Raw genomic sequence first — 18,884 nt, forward strand, 5'->3', positions numbered from 1 at the left:
GGAAAATATTATATAGAATTTTTTGATGGAATATGTCCAGAGGTACTATTTTGTAGGACTTCTTTCCTCTTTATTCATTGCAAACTTGCTCATTATTAAGGTTCATATTCAGTCAAATTTCCTTCTTGCCGTTCCTAAGTTCATCAGTATTGGTCACCACTACCCTTTGGCATCTTACTATAATCTTATGGTCTTTAATTCTAATTTACATTACGTGCCCCATCTTTTTTTTTTTTTTTTTCAGACAGTATCTTTGTTCTCTACATATTAAAGCATTTTGGATAATGGACCATCCACTATTAACCTATTTTCTGCAACACCTAACATAGTGTCCAGAACTCTATAGGAACTCAGTAAATGTTTGCCACCTATCTCAAATGTTTGCTACTGATTTCAAAAATTCTTCCAGAAAATAAAATTTGTTTCTTTACTTATTTGAGAATGAGTAGATTAAACTTAATTTTCAAATACATCTTTATGCTCAATTTAACACTGCTTTTGAGTGACAGGGAGAATAAATCACTATAGCCAAAAACTCTACTTAAAAAATTCACACTGAACAAGAATCATGCAAGGTTGTTTTTATTAAGGTGTATGTTTAGGTTACATCTAAGTATTTCAGGCATTACTTCATTTGACAAGCAGACATGACATTCTAGGAAACATTTCAACAAATTCCAAGGACTGAACCACTACAGAGAACAGAACATACCTAGTCTGAAGTTAACAGGTATAGTAAGTACTTCAAGAGGTCATCAAGAGAAAGATGCTAAATGACAACCTGTCCTCTTCTATAAAGTGATTATCCTAGGCAAGTAGCTACAAAGAGAAGCACATGGCTATTACAGAGCTAGAGAGATTGCATCCAAGTCCATCATTTTTATTTCAGAGAGGGCTTGGGTGTCATAGCAGAAGGCTGATGATTCTTTCAGAATAACATACAAGTCAAGTTGTCTATGTGTAGTATTAATGCTAATATGATTAGCTTATGTTTAAAGAATCAAGGAAAGAACAATTTTGCATTTAAAACCACTAAGATACATTAGCCACTGCAGGAGATGCTTAGCCATTGAGGAGTCATCTCTGTGCTCTCATAGTTTATGAGTTCTTCTGAGAAATTTTGATTGTGACCGTCTTGACTTCTGTGTATTCATGGAAACCATATTCTCCTCTAGAGAGCAGAGAAAAAAATGCACAGAATTTAGCAGAGCTGTACAAATACACTATGGTCAATGATTTTGTATAAGTTTGTTCCTGCTTATCTGGCTAGGGACAATGGAAAATATTTTCTGTGGTCTGTGTACCAAAGCATTTCAAAAGGTAGCTAGCCTACCATAAGATATCTGGTCTTACATAAATCCCATTTGGGAAAACTTTTTACTTTTTTTTTTTGCATGCTTTAAATGATCACGTACACTCAATTGACTTTTAAGGAAATTGTTCATTTTTGACAATTTTTTCTACTCGACTGTAAAAGTGCTCACCACACACATACACAAGCCCAAGAGGAATTTTATCATTTCTAGTTTTGAGGTTCTAATATATAAGATGGGTGTATTACTAGAGGAAATATAGTTATATTCAAAATATAATCACTTGGGTAGTACGGAAAAATTGTAAATTCAAGTTCAGTTTAGTGTAGTCACCATTTCCTATTGGTCTAGAAATGAGGAAGTTGCTAAAAATGACCAGACTTCTATTTTCATTCTAACTTACCCTAGTAGTAGTAGTAGTGTTAGTTGCTCAGTCGTGTCCGACTCTTTGTGGACCCATGGACTGTGGCCCGCCAGGCTCCTCTGTCCATGGGATTCTCCAGGCAAGAATACTGGAGTGGATTGCCATTCCCTTCTCCAGAGGATCTTCCCCACCCAGGGATCGAACCTGGGTCTCTTGCATTGCAGGCAAGAGACCCTGCTTAGCTTAGCTTAGCTTAGCTTAAAACAGAATAGAATATTTTCTAGTTGTAACTGTAGTAGTATCTTTTGATTCTTGACAAAGGCAAAAACACCCCAGAATAAAGCAAAACAAAAAGCTTGACCTTATTGTTACAGGTTTGTATTTGAGTGTAGGGTTGATTGTTTTGTTTTGATTTGAGTGGGGTAGAGGGTTCATTGGGCTAAAATGTGGGACTTTTTGTGGATTTTTTGATTCATGAAACCCCTGTTATTTGCTATATAACTCTTAAATCCAACCCAAATGATCAGTAATTAAACTTGAGTCAATCAATCAAAACTCTGATATCTTGCTATCAGTTTTATTGAGACCTCCTACCAGTTTTAGAAACTGTGATTTACCCTTCCTTAAAGAGATAACCAAAAAAATTAGGTTAACTTATTCTCTATATTGTTTTGATAAAAGGATTCAATTATATGAAATTATATGAAATTATAAGAGTACTCTTAAAATCATAACACTCATGCACATGTAGACTTACAGTGGAAAAAGATCTTGATCCTTTTCTACCCCTCCCCTTTGGTGATGTAGACAGGTATGTAGAAGACATCTTTTTCTCCTGGGTAACCTAATCCTCTTACACTGATTATTTTCTTGGACCATTAAGCTTCTGAAAATACCTTCTAAAAGCTTCAGTGAGCATGTTCTTCAAAGTAATTAAAGGGTTTAGCCCCAGTTGTCTGAAACCCATTAAAGGATAATATTTTAGTAAGTATTTTTATCTCGCAAAGTTAGATATATTAACCCATGATTTTTTGCCAATAGACTTTCCATTGTATTTTGGGTTACATGGACACTTGAAACTCTCAGGAGAGTACAAAGTATGATAATTGTCTTACTTAAGCTGAAATAAACCTTGCTTCTTAGTATTCTGATGTATAGACATTCTTATGTCTTGATATAACACAGAATACCTGTTTACATTTCTCTTTATATCGCTAGTCTATGAGTTATTGGTTCTGTGCTTCTAAAATTGTCAGTGTACCAGTCACCTGGCACTTGATACAAATGGTGATTCTATTTCAGCAGGTCTGGAGAGAGGCCTGAGACTGCATTTCCAACACACTTTTAGGTGATACCCATGCTTATTCCAGGGTGCACCCTGGAGTAATAAGATGCAGTAACATATTATGCCTGTTTTTCACCCTGTATCCAGAAGTTAGCTTGGCGCTAATTAATTAAGTAGGCACAGAGGAAATTTTGCTGAACTGGTTTAGCAAATATAGTCAAGCAAAATCTATTCATGTTAGCCCACCAATTTATGATACTTTATTTCTCCCCATTTCTGAAAGGGACAGGAAGAAAGAAACATCTTGTGAGGCGTTGAGGGCCAATTAAGTTTGAAATGGTATGCTAGTAAAATCTCAAGTGACCTAAGTTAATCTAAGTAAAAATGAGTCCAATTACACATAGAGAGGGATTTCTGCCATTTAACTCATTCCAGGGCTAATGTCATGGTGGGAGTGCCAATTCTGTTTTGGACACCCAGCATCAGTACCTCAGTGGGGTCTGTATACTATTATTTTTAGCTCTTTAAGGACTCTGTTGATCAATGATCAACCAGATAATCAATTCTACCTTTTTATCCTTGAGGATAAACTGTACATGAACTCTTGGGGGTCATTTGAGATTATTGCTTCAGCCATGCTCTTTAAACGTCTTGCAGTGGATGACTTATTAAATTTGCCAACTTTGGTTTCAGATAGACATTAACAGTGGAATCCTCAGCTGGGATTTTTGAAGTAAAAATTACAGTATAATGTTTTCCTTTATATTTTCAATAAGGAAGTTATCTATACCCACATTCCACATTTTGGGGGAATAATTTATGGTCGATTCTCTTCATCCTTCTCTTATTTGATTCGTTATGTCTTGAACATAAAGTCTGACTAAATTGTATCTAAAAATCTAACAAAATTTATATGTCTAGTCTGCTTTAATCATTTCATCCCTTCTGATTATTTTATTTTCAACATTCCTAGGGAATTGTATTGGATATCTGGGCCAGCAATCAACTAATCTTCAAAATAATCTGAGTTTCATTATAGTTCTTTGTACAAAGTACTTAGTGCTCCCAAGGGACCCCCCAATAATGGATATCATAAGGAAAAAGAACTTGAGGAGGATGAACTATTTGTTGAGTCCCTACTTTGTGACAGTTACAGTACTAAGGAATGAATAGGATGTATGTTCTCTAACTCTCAAAGCCATCTTAAAAGGAATATTAGCATTTCCCTTTTAAGTAGAAGGAAACAGAGGCTCAGAAGTTAGATAATTTGAACTGGGTTGCAAGGCTAGCAAATGGTGGAGTCGGGATTCAAATGCAGGCTGGTTAGTTTCCGAGCATGCTTTCTCAGCTATGTTGTGCATTTTTGAATTGATCTTTTGCTACTCTGCATCTCCAACAATATTCTAAAGCTATCCATGGCTTTTCACTGCTCCACTAATAAATGTAAGCTGATTTTCTTGAATTCAAGCCTTCTTAATCTGTATCCTATTTACCTCTGAAATCATACTTCCCCCATAATTCCCTACCAGCCAGGCAAATTCACTCACCCCTCAATATTCCACCTGGATTGTTCCTTCACAAATGTCCTCTTCTCTACTTCCTAACATCTGACGCTTTTTTCCTGCCCTAGATCAAGTCCTATCTTTTCTGTTACATCTTCTCTTAGTCTATCAACTGTCTTTATCAATTGAATTTCCACAGGAGGGTTAGAACCACAGACTCTTAGGCATGGAAAAGAGCTCATAGACCTTTTACTTTCTTCCCTGACTCCTATCCCCACCACAAATGCTGACTTTAACAGATGGAAATAGTGAGACTTAAGAGAGATGCTGCAAATGTTATAGTCTAGAGGTGCACAGATTTTCTATGCTCTAATTACTGCACTCTGCATTTTAATTGCTTCTCTACCTCCATGACCTATGGATTCACAGTCTGTTACTATTTATCTCATAGTATGTGTTTATTTTTCACTATATATATATACACACACACATATATATATATACACACATATATATATATACATATATTTGTTATATGTTCCTCATGTCACTACAATTATATGGAAGATGGGACATGGTATTGTGTTTGTAGGGCTCCAAGGACCTCATATATAGAGTAACTATTTAATGAAAGTATATTGAGAAAGAGGATGGATCATTTTAACACGGCCCCCTTTCACTGACTCCCCAAAGACAGTTGTTTCATTGCAATATTGTTTTATTTAAATGACAAGTACCTAGCTATTTAATACTCTCAGACAGAGGCTAATTTTTACTTGCCATTTACAAAATGAGCCGTTTCACTGTTTGATTTCATAAGGTTTGAATATGATATGACTTTTCTTTATGATTTTTTAAATTTATTGAGAAATGCAAGAAAATTTTAAGAAATAAAATGATTAAAATTGCTTGAGCAAAACTGATCAAACATTACCACTACATGCTATGCATAAATATGTATGTGTATATTTTAAAAAGTCAGTATGTCCCAGTTTGAAAAAAAACTGAAGGCTCATAAATTCATTTATATAATATATATATCCTCAATGTAGTCATGATTGTAAAACATGTTTTCCTTGAATAAATTTTCCTTTCAGTTTAAATTTTAGAACCAAAAACAACTCATTCAGGTTATGTAAATTTTTAGAGTCACATATCTAAAAATATTAACAATGAGAATCATTCCTCCTACACTGAGAAGTATTTTGAGATAAAGACACCTAATTTGTTCATTTAAGAGAAATATTCAAATAGCTGAAGCATTCTTATATTTGCACACTTTTTACAATCACCAATTGGTAGTTTCCACCTCCTTTCTGGAAATGTTTACCAAATTACATTCATGTATCCAGAAAATAAAAAGTTGGCAATATTTCAAGAACCAATGTAAAGTGCTTAGTATGATCCCTTACAAAAAGTTTAATAAATAATATTTCCCTCTTCCATCACATTTTTGCACTTTTGAGAGTAAATCCAGCATTTAAAAACTATTTGACAGTATAAATCTCCAGGAAAGCACAGAAGCAGGTTTTAATTTGAATAGTAACTTCCCTGGTGGCTCAGATGGCAGAGAATCTGCCCGCAATGTAGGAGACGCGGGGTTCAATCCCTGTTTTGGGAAGAGCCCCTGCAGGAGGAAATAGCAACCCACTCTAGCATTCTTGCCTGAAGAATTGCATGGACAGAGGAGCCTGGCGGGCTAGTCTATGGGGTCACAAAGAGTGGGACACGATTGAGTGACTAACTCTCACTTTCAAGGATTATCATAATTCCTTCAGAGTGATAACCATTTTTATCAAGATAAATATCTTAGTGAAAGTTATTCTTACAGTTCTCGTCCATTTCCAGACATCTTGAATCCACCAAAGGGGCACTGGGCAGATACCACACTATAGCAGTTCACCCTGAAAAGGAAAGAAGTACATTATAGCTCACACTTAACCTACTTAGAACTCCTAAATTTGGAATTTTTGAAATTCAGAGAGATCTTTAAAAACTCTATTAATTTTAGTGTTACATAGTCACTTAAAAAAATAGCACCATAAATTAGAATGCAGGAGTGTAAGTACATGTATATACACTAACTAGAAATAAAAGCAATGATCCGATGCTATGTGTGGATAGCCATGTTGGCAGTACACCATGTCCCTGAGAAGTTATAGCTTGAATTATGAAAGATAGAATACCCAACATACTATAAGTGGATGGATACCATTTGTGAGAGATTAGAGTTTGTTGAATGAATATTCTTTACTGCCTATATTCAATAAGCTTTGTGGTTCTCTTGTGGGTTGTCTCCTTAGGGTAGAATCAATTTTCTTTTGTAATTGTAATATATCTCATATTACTTAGTTCATTTTTTTCATTAATTAATTGAAAAAAATTGCTTAAACAGAGGCTGTGGCAGGAGTTGAATTTCATTATACAATTTTTTTATCCTTTGCCATGTTTTTAAAAACTTTCAAAATGTCTATATGAACAAATATAATTATAAAAACATGAATAATTAGAATTTTAAAAAACTACATCCAGATTCAGTAACAATCACTGATATAATTGGTGGATTTGATGCATACCCACCTCCACTGACATGAGTGTAGATATTTTTAAAGCTCCCCAGACAATTCTAATGCACAGCCAGTGTTGAGAATCACTGCTTTAGAGTCTGAAATAATCTGAACCTCAGCAGTCATTTATTGTGTGATCTTGATCAATTACATAAACCCACTAAACTACTGTTTTTTTGTCGATAAATTTACCATACCAATTAACAGTTGCAGTAAGGTAAAATGAGGTAATAAATGTGAGGACTACAGTGTACTTCCCTGGTGGCTTAGATGGTAAAGCGTCTGTCTACAATGTGGGAGACCCAGGTTCAATCACTGGATTGGGAAGATTCCCTGGAGAAGGAAATGGCAATCCACTCCAGGACTATTGCCTGGAAAATCCCATGGACAGAGGAGCCTGGTAGTCTACAGCTCATGGGGTCGCAAAGAGTCGGACACGACTGAGTGGCTTCACTTCACTTCACAGTGTAGGGCTTAGCACAGAATACATGGTAATGAAATAGTGACTGTCCCATTGCTTCAGAAAAAAAGATTCTAGAGCTATCGAGAAGGACAAGGATTTTTGGCTGCCTCCTATACTTTTCAACATCTCAAGGATAAATACTTTCTATGGATTTGGGTGTGACATTATCAGCAAGAAAAATAATCTTGGGCTGTTACTGGGACTGAGTGGACAAAGTACAATTTGATGGAACAAAAATAACTAACAAAGTAGTCCAGAGACTAGGGGCTAGGCAGGGATCAGTGTGAGAGTCAGAGAAATTTCAAAGTAACCTGTTAATGTTGTTAACATGGAAAAGATGACATTACATAGGTTTGACTTACCACACGGTTCCAGACTGCAAAGCAGAGGAGACTGTGATGGCTTTATCAATATCATTGGTAAAAATTCCTGCTGATAACCCATAGAAAGTATTGTTTGCTCTCTTGATTACATCATCTAAAGACTTAAACTTCATGATTTGCTGCACAGGTCCAAATATCTATTCAAAAAGAAATGAATGAAATAAGCCAAAGTAATAGATTACAACTAAGTATTTGTATATAACGCTTATAGTGAAAGTGAAGTCGCTCAGTCGTGTCCGACTCTTTGTGACCCCATGGGCTGTAGCCTACCAGGCTCCTCTGTCCATGGGATTTTCCAGGCAACAGTCTTGGAGTGGATTGCCATTTCCTTCTCCAGGGGATCTTCCCAACCCAGGGATCGAACCCAGGTCTCCCACATTGTAAACAGATGCTTTACCATCTGAGCCACCAGGGAAGTCATATAATGCTTATAAATATGTCTAAATAATATGTAAATAAAATATTTATATTTATTATTTTCAGTTCAGTTCAGTCACTCAGTCATGTCTGACTCTTTGCGACCCCATGAACTGCAGCACACCAGGCCTCCCTGTCCATCACCAACTCCTGCAGTTTACCCAAACTCATGTCCATGAGTCAGTGATGCCCTCCAACCATCTCATCCTCTGTTGCCCCCCTTCTCCTCCTGCCCTCAATCTTTCCCAGTATCTGGGTCTTTTCAAATGAGTCAGCTCTCCACATCAGGTGGCCAAAGTATTGGACTTTCAACTTAAACATCAGTCCTTCCAATGAACACTCAGGACTGATCTTTACAATGGACTAGTTGGATCTCCTTGCAATCCAACGGACTCTCAAGAGTATTCTCCAACACAACAGTTCAAAGGCATCAATTCTTTGGCACTCAGCTTTCTTTATAGTCCAACTCTCACATCCATACATGACCACTGGAAAAACCATAGCCTTGACTAGACAGACCTTTGTTGGCAAAGTAATGTCTCTGCTTTTTAATATGCTGTCTAGGTTGGTCATAACTTTCCTTCCAAGGAGCAAGTGTCTTTTAATTTCATGGCTGCAATCACCATCTGCAGTGATTTTGGAGCCCAGAAAAATAAAGTCTGACACTGTTTCCATTGTTTCCCCATCTATTTGCCATGAAGTGATGGGACCAGATGCCATTATCTTAGTTTTCTGAATGTTGACGTTTAAGCCAACTTTTTCTCTCTCTTCTTTCACTTTCATCAAGAGGCTTAGTTCTTCTTCACTTTCTGCCATAAAGGTGGTGTCATCTGCATATCTGAGGTTATTGATATTTCTCCCGGCAATCTTGATTCCAGTTTGTGCTTCTTCCAGCCCAGCATTTCTCATGATGTACTCTGCATATAAGTTAAATAAGCAAGGTGACAATATACAGCCTTGACATACTCCTTTTCCTATTTGGAACCAGTCTGTTGTTCCATGTCCAGTTCTAACTGTTGTTTCCTGACCTGTATACAGGTTTCTCAAGAGGCAGGTCAGGTGGTCTGGTATGCCCATCCCTTTAGAATTTTCCACAGTTTATTGTGATCCACACAGTCAAAGGGTTTGGCATAGTCAATAAAGTAGAAATAGATGTTTTTCTGGAACTCTCTTGCTTTTTCCATGATCCAGCAGATGTTGGCAATTTGATCTCTGGTTCCTCTGCCTTTTCTAAATCCAGCTTGAACATCTGGAAGTTCACAGTTCATGTATTGGTGAAGCCTGGCTTGGAGAATGTTGAGCATTACTTTACTAGCGTGTGAGATGAGTGCAACCGTGCGGTAGTTTGAGCATTCTTTTGCATTGCCTTTTTTTGGGATTGGAATGGAAATCGACCTTTTCCAGTCCTGTGGCAACTGCTGAGTTTGCCAAATTTGCTGACATATTGAGTGCAGCACTTTCACAGCATCATCTTTTAGTGTTTGAAATAGCTCCACTGGAATCCCATCACCTCCACTAGCTTTGTTCATAGTGATGTTTCCTAAGGCCCACTTGACTTCACATTCCAGGATGTCCGGCTCTAGGTGAGTGTGAGTGATCACAGCTTCGTGCTTATCTGGGTTGTGAAGACCTTTTTTGTATAGTTCTGTGTATTCTTGCCACCTCTTAATGTCTTCTGCTTCTGTTAGGTTCAGACCATTTCTGTCCTTTATTGAGCCCACCTTTGCATGAAATGTTCCCTTGGTATTTCTAATTTTTTTGAAGAGAATTTATATTCAGTATTTCATATAAATATACTTATGTTTTATATTGACTATAAGGCACTTAGCACATAGTAAACAATCACTAAATGCTATTTTGTTATCAATAAAAATAATAGAAAGTACAACCAATATCCCTCAAACCACAGACCATTATAAGCTACAGCAAATATTCCTAAAAAATATTAGCAATTAGTGTTCACCAATACCTACAAAGAATTATATACCATCACCAAATGAGGTTCATTCTAGAGATGCAAGGCTGATTCAGCATTCAAAACTCACTCAGTGTATATCATATTAATAGAATGAGGAAAAAAATACCACATAATTATCTCAGTTGATGCAGGAAAATCATTTGATAAAATCCAACCTCCTTTCCTTTCTTTTCAACAAATTAAAATAAAAAGACATTTCCTTTCAACAAATTAAAAATAAAAAGGCATTTCTGAACCTGATCAAAGGCATTTATGAAAATCTTACAGGTAACATCATATTCAATGGTAAAGACTGAAGGCTTTCCTCCTAAGATAGAGAGCAAAAAGACACCCATGTTTACTGATTTTATTTAACACAGTCCTGGAATTATAGCAAGTGACAAAGGCAAGAAAAAGAAATAAAAAGGCATACAGATTAGAAGTGAATAAAATTGTCCCCATTTGTAGATGACATAATCATCTACATATAAATTACCAAGGAATCTCCAAAAACCTTCTAAAATATCCAAGTTCAGTGATGTTACAGGATACAATAAAATATACAAAAACCAAGTACACTTGTATCAATACATACTAGTAATGAACATGTGCATGTTGAAATCAGAAATAACCATTTATTCAAAAAATACTTAGGTATAAGTCCAATACAACATTTATGGGACTTGTATACTGAAAACTACAAAGTGCTAATGAAAGAAATAAAAGAAGATATACATAAATGGAGAGACCTACTATCTTCAATAACTGGAATTTTTAACACAATAAAGATGTTAATTCTCTCCAAACAGACTTATATGTTTAACACAACTCCTCTCAAAATTCCAGCAAGATTTTAAAATACTTATGAATAGGTTATTCTAAAATGTATATGGAAGAGCAAAAGAATTAGCTTAGCTAAAACAATTTGGAAAAGAAGAATAAAGTTAGAGAATGCAATCTTTCCAATTTCAAGACTATTTATACAGCTACTAAAATCAAGAGAATATATTTAATATTTTGTAATAATCTATATTGAAAAGGATCTGAACAAGAATCACTGAACCACTTTTCTGTGTACCTGAAACTAACACAACATTATAAATCAACTATACTTCAGTAAAAATAATTACATTTTAAAATGGAATATAGGTAGAGAAATAGACACATAGATCAATTGAAGGGTAGAGAACACAGAAATTAATACACAAATACACATAACTCAAATGCTGACAGTTGCAAAAGTAATGAAGTGGAAGGAAAACTGCCTTTTCAACAAATGATGCTGGAGCGATTGAACATATAGACAGAAATAAACAACCTTTACTTAAATCTCACACCTTGTATAAAAATTAACCTAAAATGGATCACAGACTTATGTGTAAAACATAGACTGTAAAGCTTTTGGAAACAATAAAAAAATTACACAGAAAAAGTTTTTTTTTGGATCTAGGAGTAAATAAAGTATAGCTCATAAGAGTTTACACCAAAAATACTATTCATAAAAAGAAAAATGAATAAATTGGATTTCCTTAAAATTAAAAACTTTGGTCTGAGAAGGACCCTGGTAAGAAGATGAAAAGACAAGATACAGCCTGGGAGAAAATATTTGCAAACCACACAGCTAAGAAACAGTAAGTATCTAGAATGTATAAGGAACTCTCAAAACTCAACAGTGAAAAGCAAACACTCCAATTAGCACATGGGCAAAAGAAATCCTTTTATCAAGGAAGATATCAGATGGCAAATAATCCCAGGTAAAGATGTTCAATATTACCAGCCACTGCTGCTGCTGCTGCTAAGTCCCTTTAGTCCTGTCCAACACCATAGATGGCAGCCCACCAGGCTCCTCTGTCCCTGGGATTCTCCAGGCAAGAATACTAGAGTTCGTTGCCATTTCCTTCTCTAATGCATGCATGCATGCGAAGTCGCTTCAGTCGTGTCTGTCTCTGTGTGACCTTATGGACAGCAGCCCTCCAGGCTCCTCTGTCCACAGGATTCTCCAGGCAAGAATACTGGAGTGGGCTGCCATTTCCTTCTCCCTAGCAGCCACTAAGGAAATGCAAATTTAAACCTCAATGAGCTATTACACCTATCAGAATGGCTAAAATAAAAAATATTCACAACACAAAAATAGTTAGCAAGGATGCAGAGAAATTGGGATCATTCATATACTGCTAATGGAAATATGAAATTGTTCAGCCACTCTGGAAGATTCAGTTCAGTTCAGTTCAGTCGCTCAGTCATGTCGGACTCTTTGCGACCCCATGAATCGCAGCACGCCAGGCCTCCCTGTCCATCACCAACTCCCGGAGTTCAGTCAGACTCACGTCCATCGAGTCCATGATGCCATCCAGCCATCTCATCCTGGGTCGTCCCCTTCTCCTCCTGCCCCCATCCCTCCCAGCATCAGAGTCTTTTCCAATGAGTCAACTCTTCGCATGAGGTTGCCAAAGTACTGGAGCTTCAGCTTTAGCATCATTGCTTCCAAAGAAATCCCCGGGTTGATCTCCTTCAGAATGGACTGGTTGGATCTCCTTGCAGTCCAAGGGACTCTCAAGAGTCTTCTCCAACACCACAGTTCAAATGCATCAATTCTTCAGCGCTCAGCCTTCTTCACAGTCCAACATTCACATCCATACATGACCACAGGAAAAACCATAGCCTTGACTAAATGGACCTTAGTCGGCAAAGTAATGTCTCTGCTTTTTAATATACTATCTAGGTTGGTCATAACTTTTCTTCCAAGGAGTAAGCATCTTAATTTCATGGCTGCAGTCACCATCTGCAGTGATTTTGGAGCCCAAAAAGATAAAGTCTGACACTGTTTCCACTGTTTCCCCATCTATTTCCCATGAAGTGATGGGACCAGATGCCATGATCTTCGTTTTCTGAATGTTGAGCTCTAAGCCAATTTTTTCACTCTCTTCTTTCACTTTCATCAAGAGGCTTTTTAGCTCCTCTTCACGTTCTGCCATAAGGGTGGTGTCATCTGCATATCTGAGGTGATTGATATTTCTCCCGGCAATCTTGATTCCAGCTTGTGCTTCTTCCAGCCCAGCATTTCTCATGATGTACTCTGCATAGAAGTTAAATAAGCAGGGTGACAATATGCAGCCTTGACGTACTCCTTTTCCTATTTGGAATCAGTCTGTTGTTCCATGTCCAGTTCTAATTGTTGCTTCCTGACCTGCATACAGATTTCTCAAGAGGCAGGTTAGGTGGTCTGGTATTCTCATCTCTTTCAGAATTTTCCACAGTTTCTTGTGATCCACACAGTCAAAGGCTTTGGCATAGTCAATAAAGCAGAAATAGATGTTTTTTCTGGAACTCTCTTGCTTTTTCCATGATCCAGTGGAAGATTAGCAGTTTCTTAAAAAGCTGTATCCACCATATGACCCAGGAATTATATTTCTGGGCATTTACCCCAGAGAAGAGAAAACTTACCTTTACACAAAAGCCTGTACACTGATATTTATAACAGCATTATTTAAAGTAGTCTCAAACTGGAAACAGCCCAAACTTCTTCTTCAATGAGTGAATGGTTTAACAACTATGATGCACTCATACTATGAAATACTCACCTATAAATAGGAGCAAATTATTCTTACATGCAACCACCTAGATATATCTACAGAGAATTATGATGGGTGAAAAAAATGTCAATCCAAAGGTTGCATGACATATGAATTCACTTATGTAACATTCTTGAAATGACAAAATTATAGAAATAAAGATGACATTAGTGGTGAAAAGAAAGCTGAGGATTGAGGATGGGGTGGCCTAGGAGGATATATATCTGGCTATGAAAGGGAAACATGAGAAACTCATGTGATGATGAAATGTTCTATGTCTTGACTGCATCAATGTTAACATACTCTTTGTGATATTATAGTTTTATAAGATGTTACCTATTGAAGGAAACCGAGTACATGGGATCTTTCTGTATTAATATTTCTCACAATGACAACTGGCTCTACAATTATCTCAAAATAAGGAGCTTAATTTTTAAAAACTGCATATCACTTTATTCTTTTCCAATTATTTTCAAATATATTATTTCCAAAGGAGAAAAAAGCATCAATGAATGTGGAATTGTATTTTCCATTTAAGTTTGTGAAGGAAACATTTAGCAATTGTTAAGCATCCTTATCTGTGTTCATCTGGAAATTCTTGGCCTGACCAATGAATTCCTGACTATTTTTAGTCTTAATAAAAAATAATCATTTATCAGTATTAGAAATGAAGAGTAACATTTATTGAGAAAGGTGTTCAAAGACCTGAGTGTGTTAAAGGAATGCTTTGTATATATCCATGCAGACAAAATATGGCAAAAAAAGAGAACAGAACAGAATGAAACCATTTACCTCCTCTTTGGCAATGCGCATATCATCAGTAACATCAGAGAAAACTGTGGGTTGGATAAAGTAGCCTTTATTCCCCCAAGGGCCTCCGCCACATTCCAGCTTGGCCCCCTCCTTCTTCCCACTTTCAATGAGGTCAAGTATTTTTTCATATTGTTCTTTATCAATCTATTGGAAAAATATCACATGAAAAGTTAGAAAAAGTGGCAACTTTTAAAGATAATAGTTTGCCCAGCCTGTAAATAAGGGTTTCAAAATGCTCAGATATTGTTATTAAACATATTCCAACCAAAACAGCTGACAGAGGCTCAGATTCATTGTTGGGCATGTTTAATTCTCATGACTTTTCTGGAAAGAAACCTTGAAGATAAATGTTTGTATTTAGCATTTGTTTTACAGTTATACAAGAGAAGTATATTGGCACTGCAAACATGTGTATACCTTTTCATGTGTGTGTGCCCAGACACTAAGTCGTGTCCCACTCTTTGCGACCCCATGGAACATATGCCAACAGGCTCCTCTGTCCATGGGATTTTCCCAGGCAAGAATACTGGAGTGGGTTGCTTCCTCCAGGGGATCTTCCTGACCCAGGGATTGAACGTGCATCTCTTGTGTCTCCTGCATTGGCAGGCAGATTCTTTACCTTGAGCCACCTGGGAAGCCCATATTTTTTCATACAACTGTCATTTACTTACACAGAAAGAAATGCCTGTTAATCATCAACCAGTCTTACCTGGAAACTGTAATACTGATGGAACTTAAAAGACAGAAGATAAAAAAGAAAACTTTGATACTGGGTTTCATTAGACATGGTAGTTACAAAGCAGATGCTTTGTGACTTCAGGAAGACTTTCAGATCTTTAGACCTCATGATGAGATTCTTCTCCTGACCACCCTCTGTGGCCAGGTCCATGCTGACCACAGCCTAGTTATCTCACCCACTTCAGGTCCCTCCAGGGCAGTCAACAGGTCTGGTTCTAATTTTTGACCTGTCCTGATTGTTGCCAACCTGCTTTGTTAAATGGACCACATCTAAATATATTTTAAGAACTACAGAACTTAAATATTTTGTTAAACTATATTTTTATAAGGAAAAGAATGACTCCAGAATTCTACCTGGGAACATCAGGAGCACATACCTCATCTCTACACACTAGAATTGGGCCTACCTATTACCTCAGTTCCTACTTGGTGTGGGGGGAAGGAGGGGACTCCAAATCACTGGTGAAGACTGCCTTGTCTCAGATGTGGCTGGAGTTAAGATTTAAAGGGAAAACACTGGAGATCCAGGAGTTAAGGTGAAAGCCTCTCGCCAATTTACCTTGTCTCTACTCACTACTTAAAAAGTTGTTCTCTATCTTTCTCTTTGACACTACAATCTCCTGTGTCTTCTAAATCCCAGGAAAAGGCTTCATAAAGTTCTCAATGCACACAATCCAGCTCCTATATCCAATTAGATTAAGCACTATGTATATATATATATATAAAACAAATTCTTCCTTGGTAAAGTCCTTTTCCAGTTTGATTTCAAAGACCAGAATGTGCATTTCCTTAAGGATTTGGAAATAATCAGTATTTTTACTTGAAAAAGAAATTATAATATCCATATATATATACACATAATTTTATATTATAAGTTATAACACATATTAAAGCTTATAAATGAGTGTCTCCATAAGCTCTTTCTTATAACAATAGAGAATATTTTAAAAGGTAAAGACGTCTCATGGACTTTTAAGTCTTTGCCTTCTCAAAGTCCCAACACATCTACTTTTTCTACTTATTCAATGCAACCTGTGACCAAAATCTTTTCACTTATAAAGATTAAATTATTATGTTAAGCAGTTAGATCACTAGATTATTCACTTAAGAACCTTATGGATGGAAATTTCCTTCAAGTCTATTTTAACTTCCTTCTCTTAGGAATAATGAAGTGTCCTAGCTCAATTTTTGAGCCTCTGGTTGAATCTTGCAGATCCCCTGATGGGGAGAAGTATTGCCCAACAACACTGAATATTAAGTTATATTCTCTTCCCTCATTCTCTCTTCTTATTTCCTTTTCTCTTCACATATATATATTTCTATCTACCTATCTATCTATCCATTGATATCTATCATCTATCTATCTATTTATTTATCTATGTCTTTTTGATATATTTGTCTCAAATGGGAAATGTGCTTTACTTTTCCATAGATAGATATTTAGAGAAAGAAATAATCACAGGTAAAACCGTAGAGTCTCATACTTTCTTAGAATAGGAGACCAAATCAAAATTGAATTTACTATATGTCTTGGCATCCATATGAAAAGTTACCAAATACGATCAAAATTAGCAACTACTTCTATGTACTCACTAAACACAAAGATAAATATAAAATATAACAGGCTTAGACTTAACAAAATGTATGTCTTTTTTACCAGTTATTTTAGGGCTTTTAGGTTTCAATATTTGGTATTGCCTAAGTCCTAAAATTTTCCTAGTTGAATATCTTGGCATGAGGAGGAAAATACAAGACAGCCTCTTAGCTTTCTACACTGTAAACTCTATGAGATCACGTAAAAACTCTGCTCTGGATCAAGACCTCAAAGAGCAGGAGTAAATTTAGCACCTAAGGTCCAGGATCTTGAAAACAAAGAACAAAGAACTGTGTAAGGGAGAGGGAAAGCTGGGCTTTAGACAAGAGAGACACTCTCACTGACAGTGGTTCTAAGCCAACAGAAGAAAATGGGGGCCCTCAGGAATAACTGGGCTTTAACAACTAAAATGGGAAGTTTGGTACAAAGTCAGAACTGAAGACATTTTAGGACACTCGTGCTATTTTTAGAAGGTCAGAGTGACTAAAGAATTTGGAAAGAATTTAGTCATGCCAGCTGCCTATATCTGTGGGATGGAAGCTGAAAAAAAGGATTGATGCTGAGGATGAAATAAACGATAAGATGGTATAAGAACTTCCAAGTGGATAGGAACTGTATATAGGACATCAGAGGTGTACAGATTGAGAAAAACAAATCTTTAGTATTTGTTACTTTTCCTCATGTCTTTAATTTCCAACATCTCTTTAACTGTTTCTGGATGTGAAAACTGGGCAACATAAAATCAAGATACTTTCTTTATCACTGGGAGTTCAATTCATTATTTTTTTAGTCACTAAACAGATGCAATATCATCCCCAAGGAATATATGTGGATGGGAAATAATCATATTCAATTAAAACCAGACCTAAAGAAGATACTTTACTCTTACGCCCTGTGAACGTTATTCCATCAATTTTACACTCACCTGAGGGCCTTGACTGACTCCTGGGGTCAGAGGATTTCCAAGAACATACTTTTTCGCCCGCTCAACACTCCTTCGAACAAACTCATCGTAAATTGATTCTTCTACAAAGAGACGGGATGCAGCTATACAACATTGGCCCTGGTGATAGAATACTCCTTGGTGTGCAAATTCAACAGCATTGTCCACTGCAGAGAAGACATTCATGTTAAAGAAAAGGCATTTTCTAAAAATAATATATTTTTTATATATCTTTATTAGAGGTGATATGGTGGTATAAAAAAATCGCAAGTCATGTAGTCAAACATAGATTCAATATATTCTACCTCTTACCAGTCAGGTGACAAATGAGCCTTTCTGACCCTTTATTTGCTACTCAAATAATAGTAAAATAGTAAATTCTGAAATATAATGGTTATCAATACAACTTTAATATGAATAATTACAAAATTTGGAAAGTAATCTATGATTAAATCTTACTTCAAGTGACTTTTATAAGTATTTCCGTTTATAATTCAATGACTGAATATTTCTTTCAGGTCTCAGGTTTGAACTAATGACAAAGAAAATATAAAATATCCACTATGTTAAATAAAGATGTAAAAACATTCTTATATACTCTGATCAGTAGAAAAAGTGGTATTTCTAAGAAAAATCATAACCCCCTCAAAACCCCAAACAATTAATATTCAGAACTGCTCAACCACCTTACAACCCTATTCTATGAAAATTTTTCCAAATTTATCTAAAGTATGCCATGTTATTTCACATATGCTTATAAATTCTTATCTGTTTATTTGAAATGGTTACATGGGTCTTAAAAAGAGCAAATAGTTTGTTTCATTAGTAGATCCTAAACTACCAGAAGAAAGTTTTCTTTGCATTTTAATTTTATGAATGCGGGAGATTTAACATTATAGCAACTGGCTATTGCTATCTTTATTTGGGGCTTCCCTTGGTGGTTCAGATGGTAAAGAGTCTGCCTGCAATGCAG

General features: G+C 36.2%; 1 protein-coding gene across 1 annotated transcript in view; it reads right to left on the reverse strand.

Annotated features, from left to right (window-relative positions):
* Positions 1-566: 566 nt before the first annotated feature.
* ALDH1A1 (aldehyde dehydrogenase 1 family member A1) overlaps positions 567-18,884 on the reverse strand; it is a 55,071-nt gene continuing 36,753 nt past the window's right edge. Inside the window, exons 9-13 of the mRNA XM_052644627.1 lie at positions 17,894-18,078; positions 14,616-14,780; positions 7,857-8,014; positions 6,294-6,368; positions 567-1,171 (exon numbers count right to left, since the gene is read on the reverse strand). Of these exons, the coding sequence (XP_052500587.1) occupies positions 1,099-1,171; positions 6,294-6,368; positions 7,857-8,014; positions 14,616-14,780; positions 17,894-18,078 (656 nt within the window). The 3' untranslated portion in view covers positions 567-1,098. The remainder of the gene's footprint in view (positions 1,172-6,293; positions 6,369-7,856; positions 8,015-14,615; positions 14,781-17,893; positions 18,079-18,884) is intronic.

Source organism: Budorcas taxicolor, chromosome 8 (genome assembly GCF_023091745.1).
Source record: "Budorcas taxicolor isolate Tak-1 chromosome 8, Takin1.1, whole genome shotgun sequence".
NCBI lineage: Eukaryota > Metazoa > Chordata > Mammalia > Artiodactyla > Bovidae > Budorcas > Budorcas taxicolor.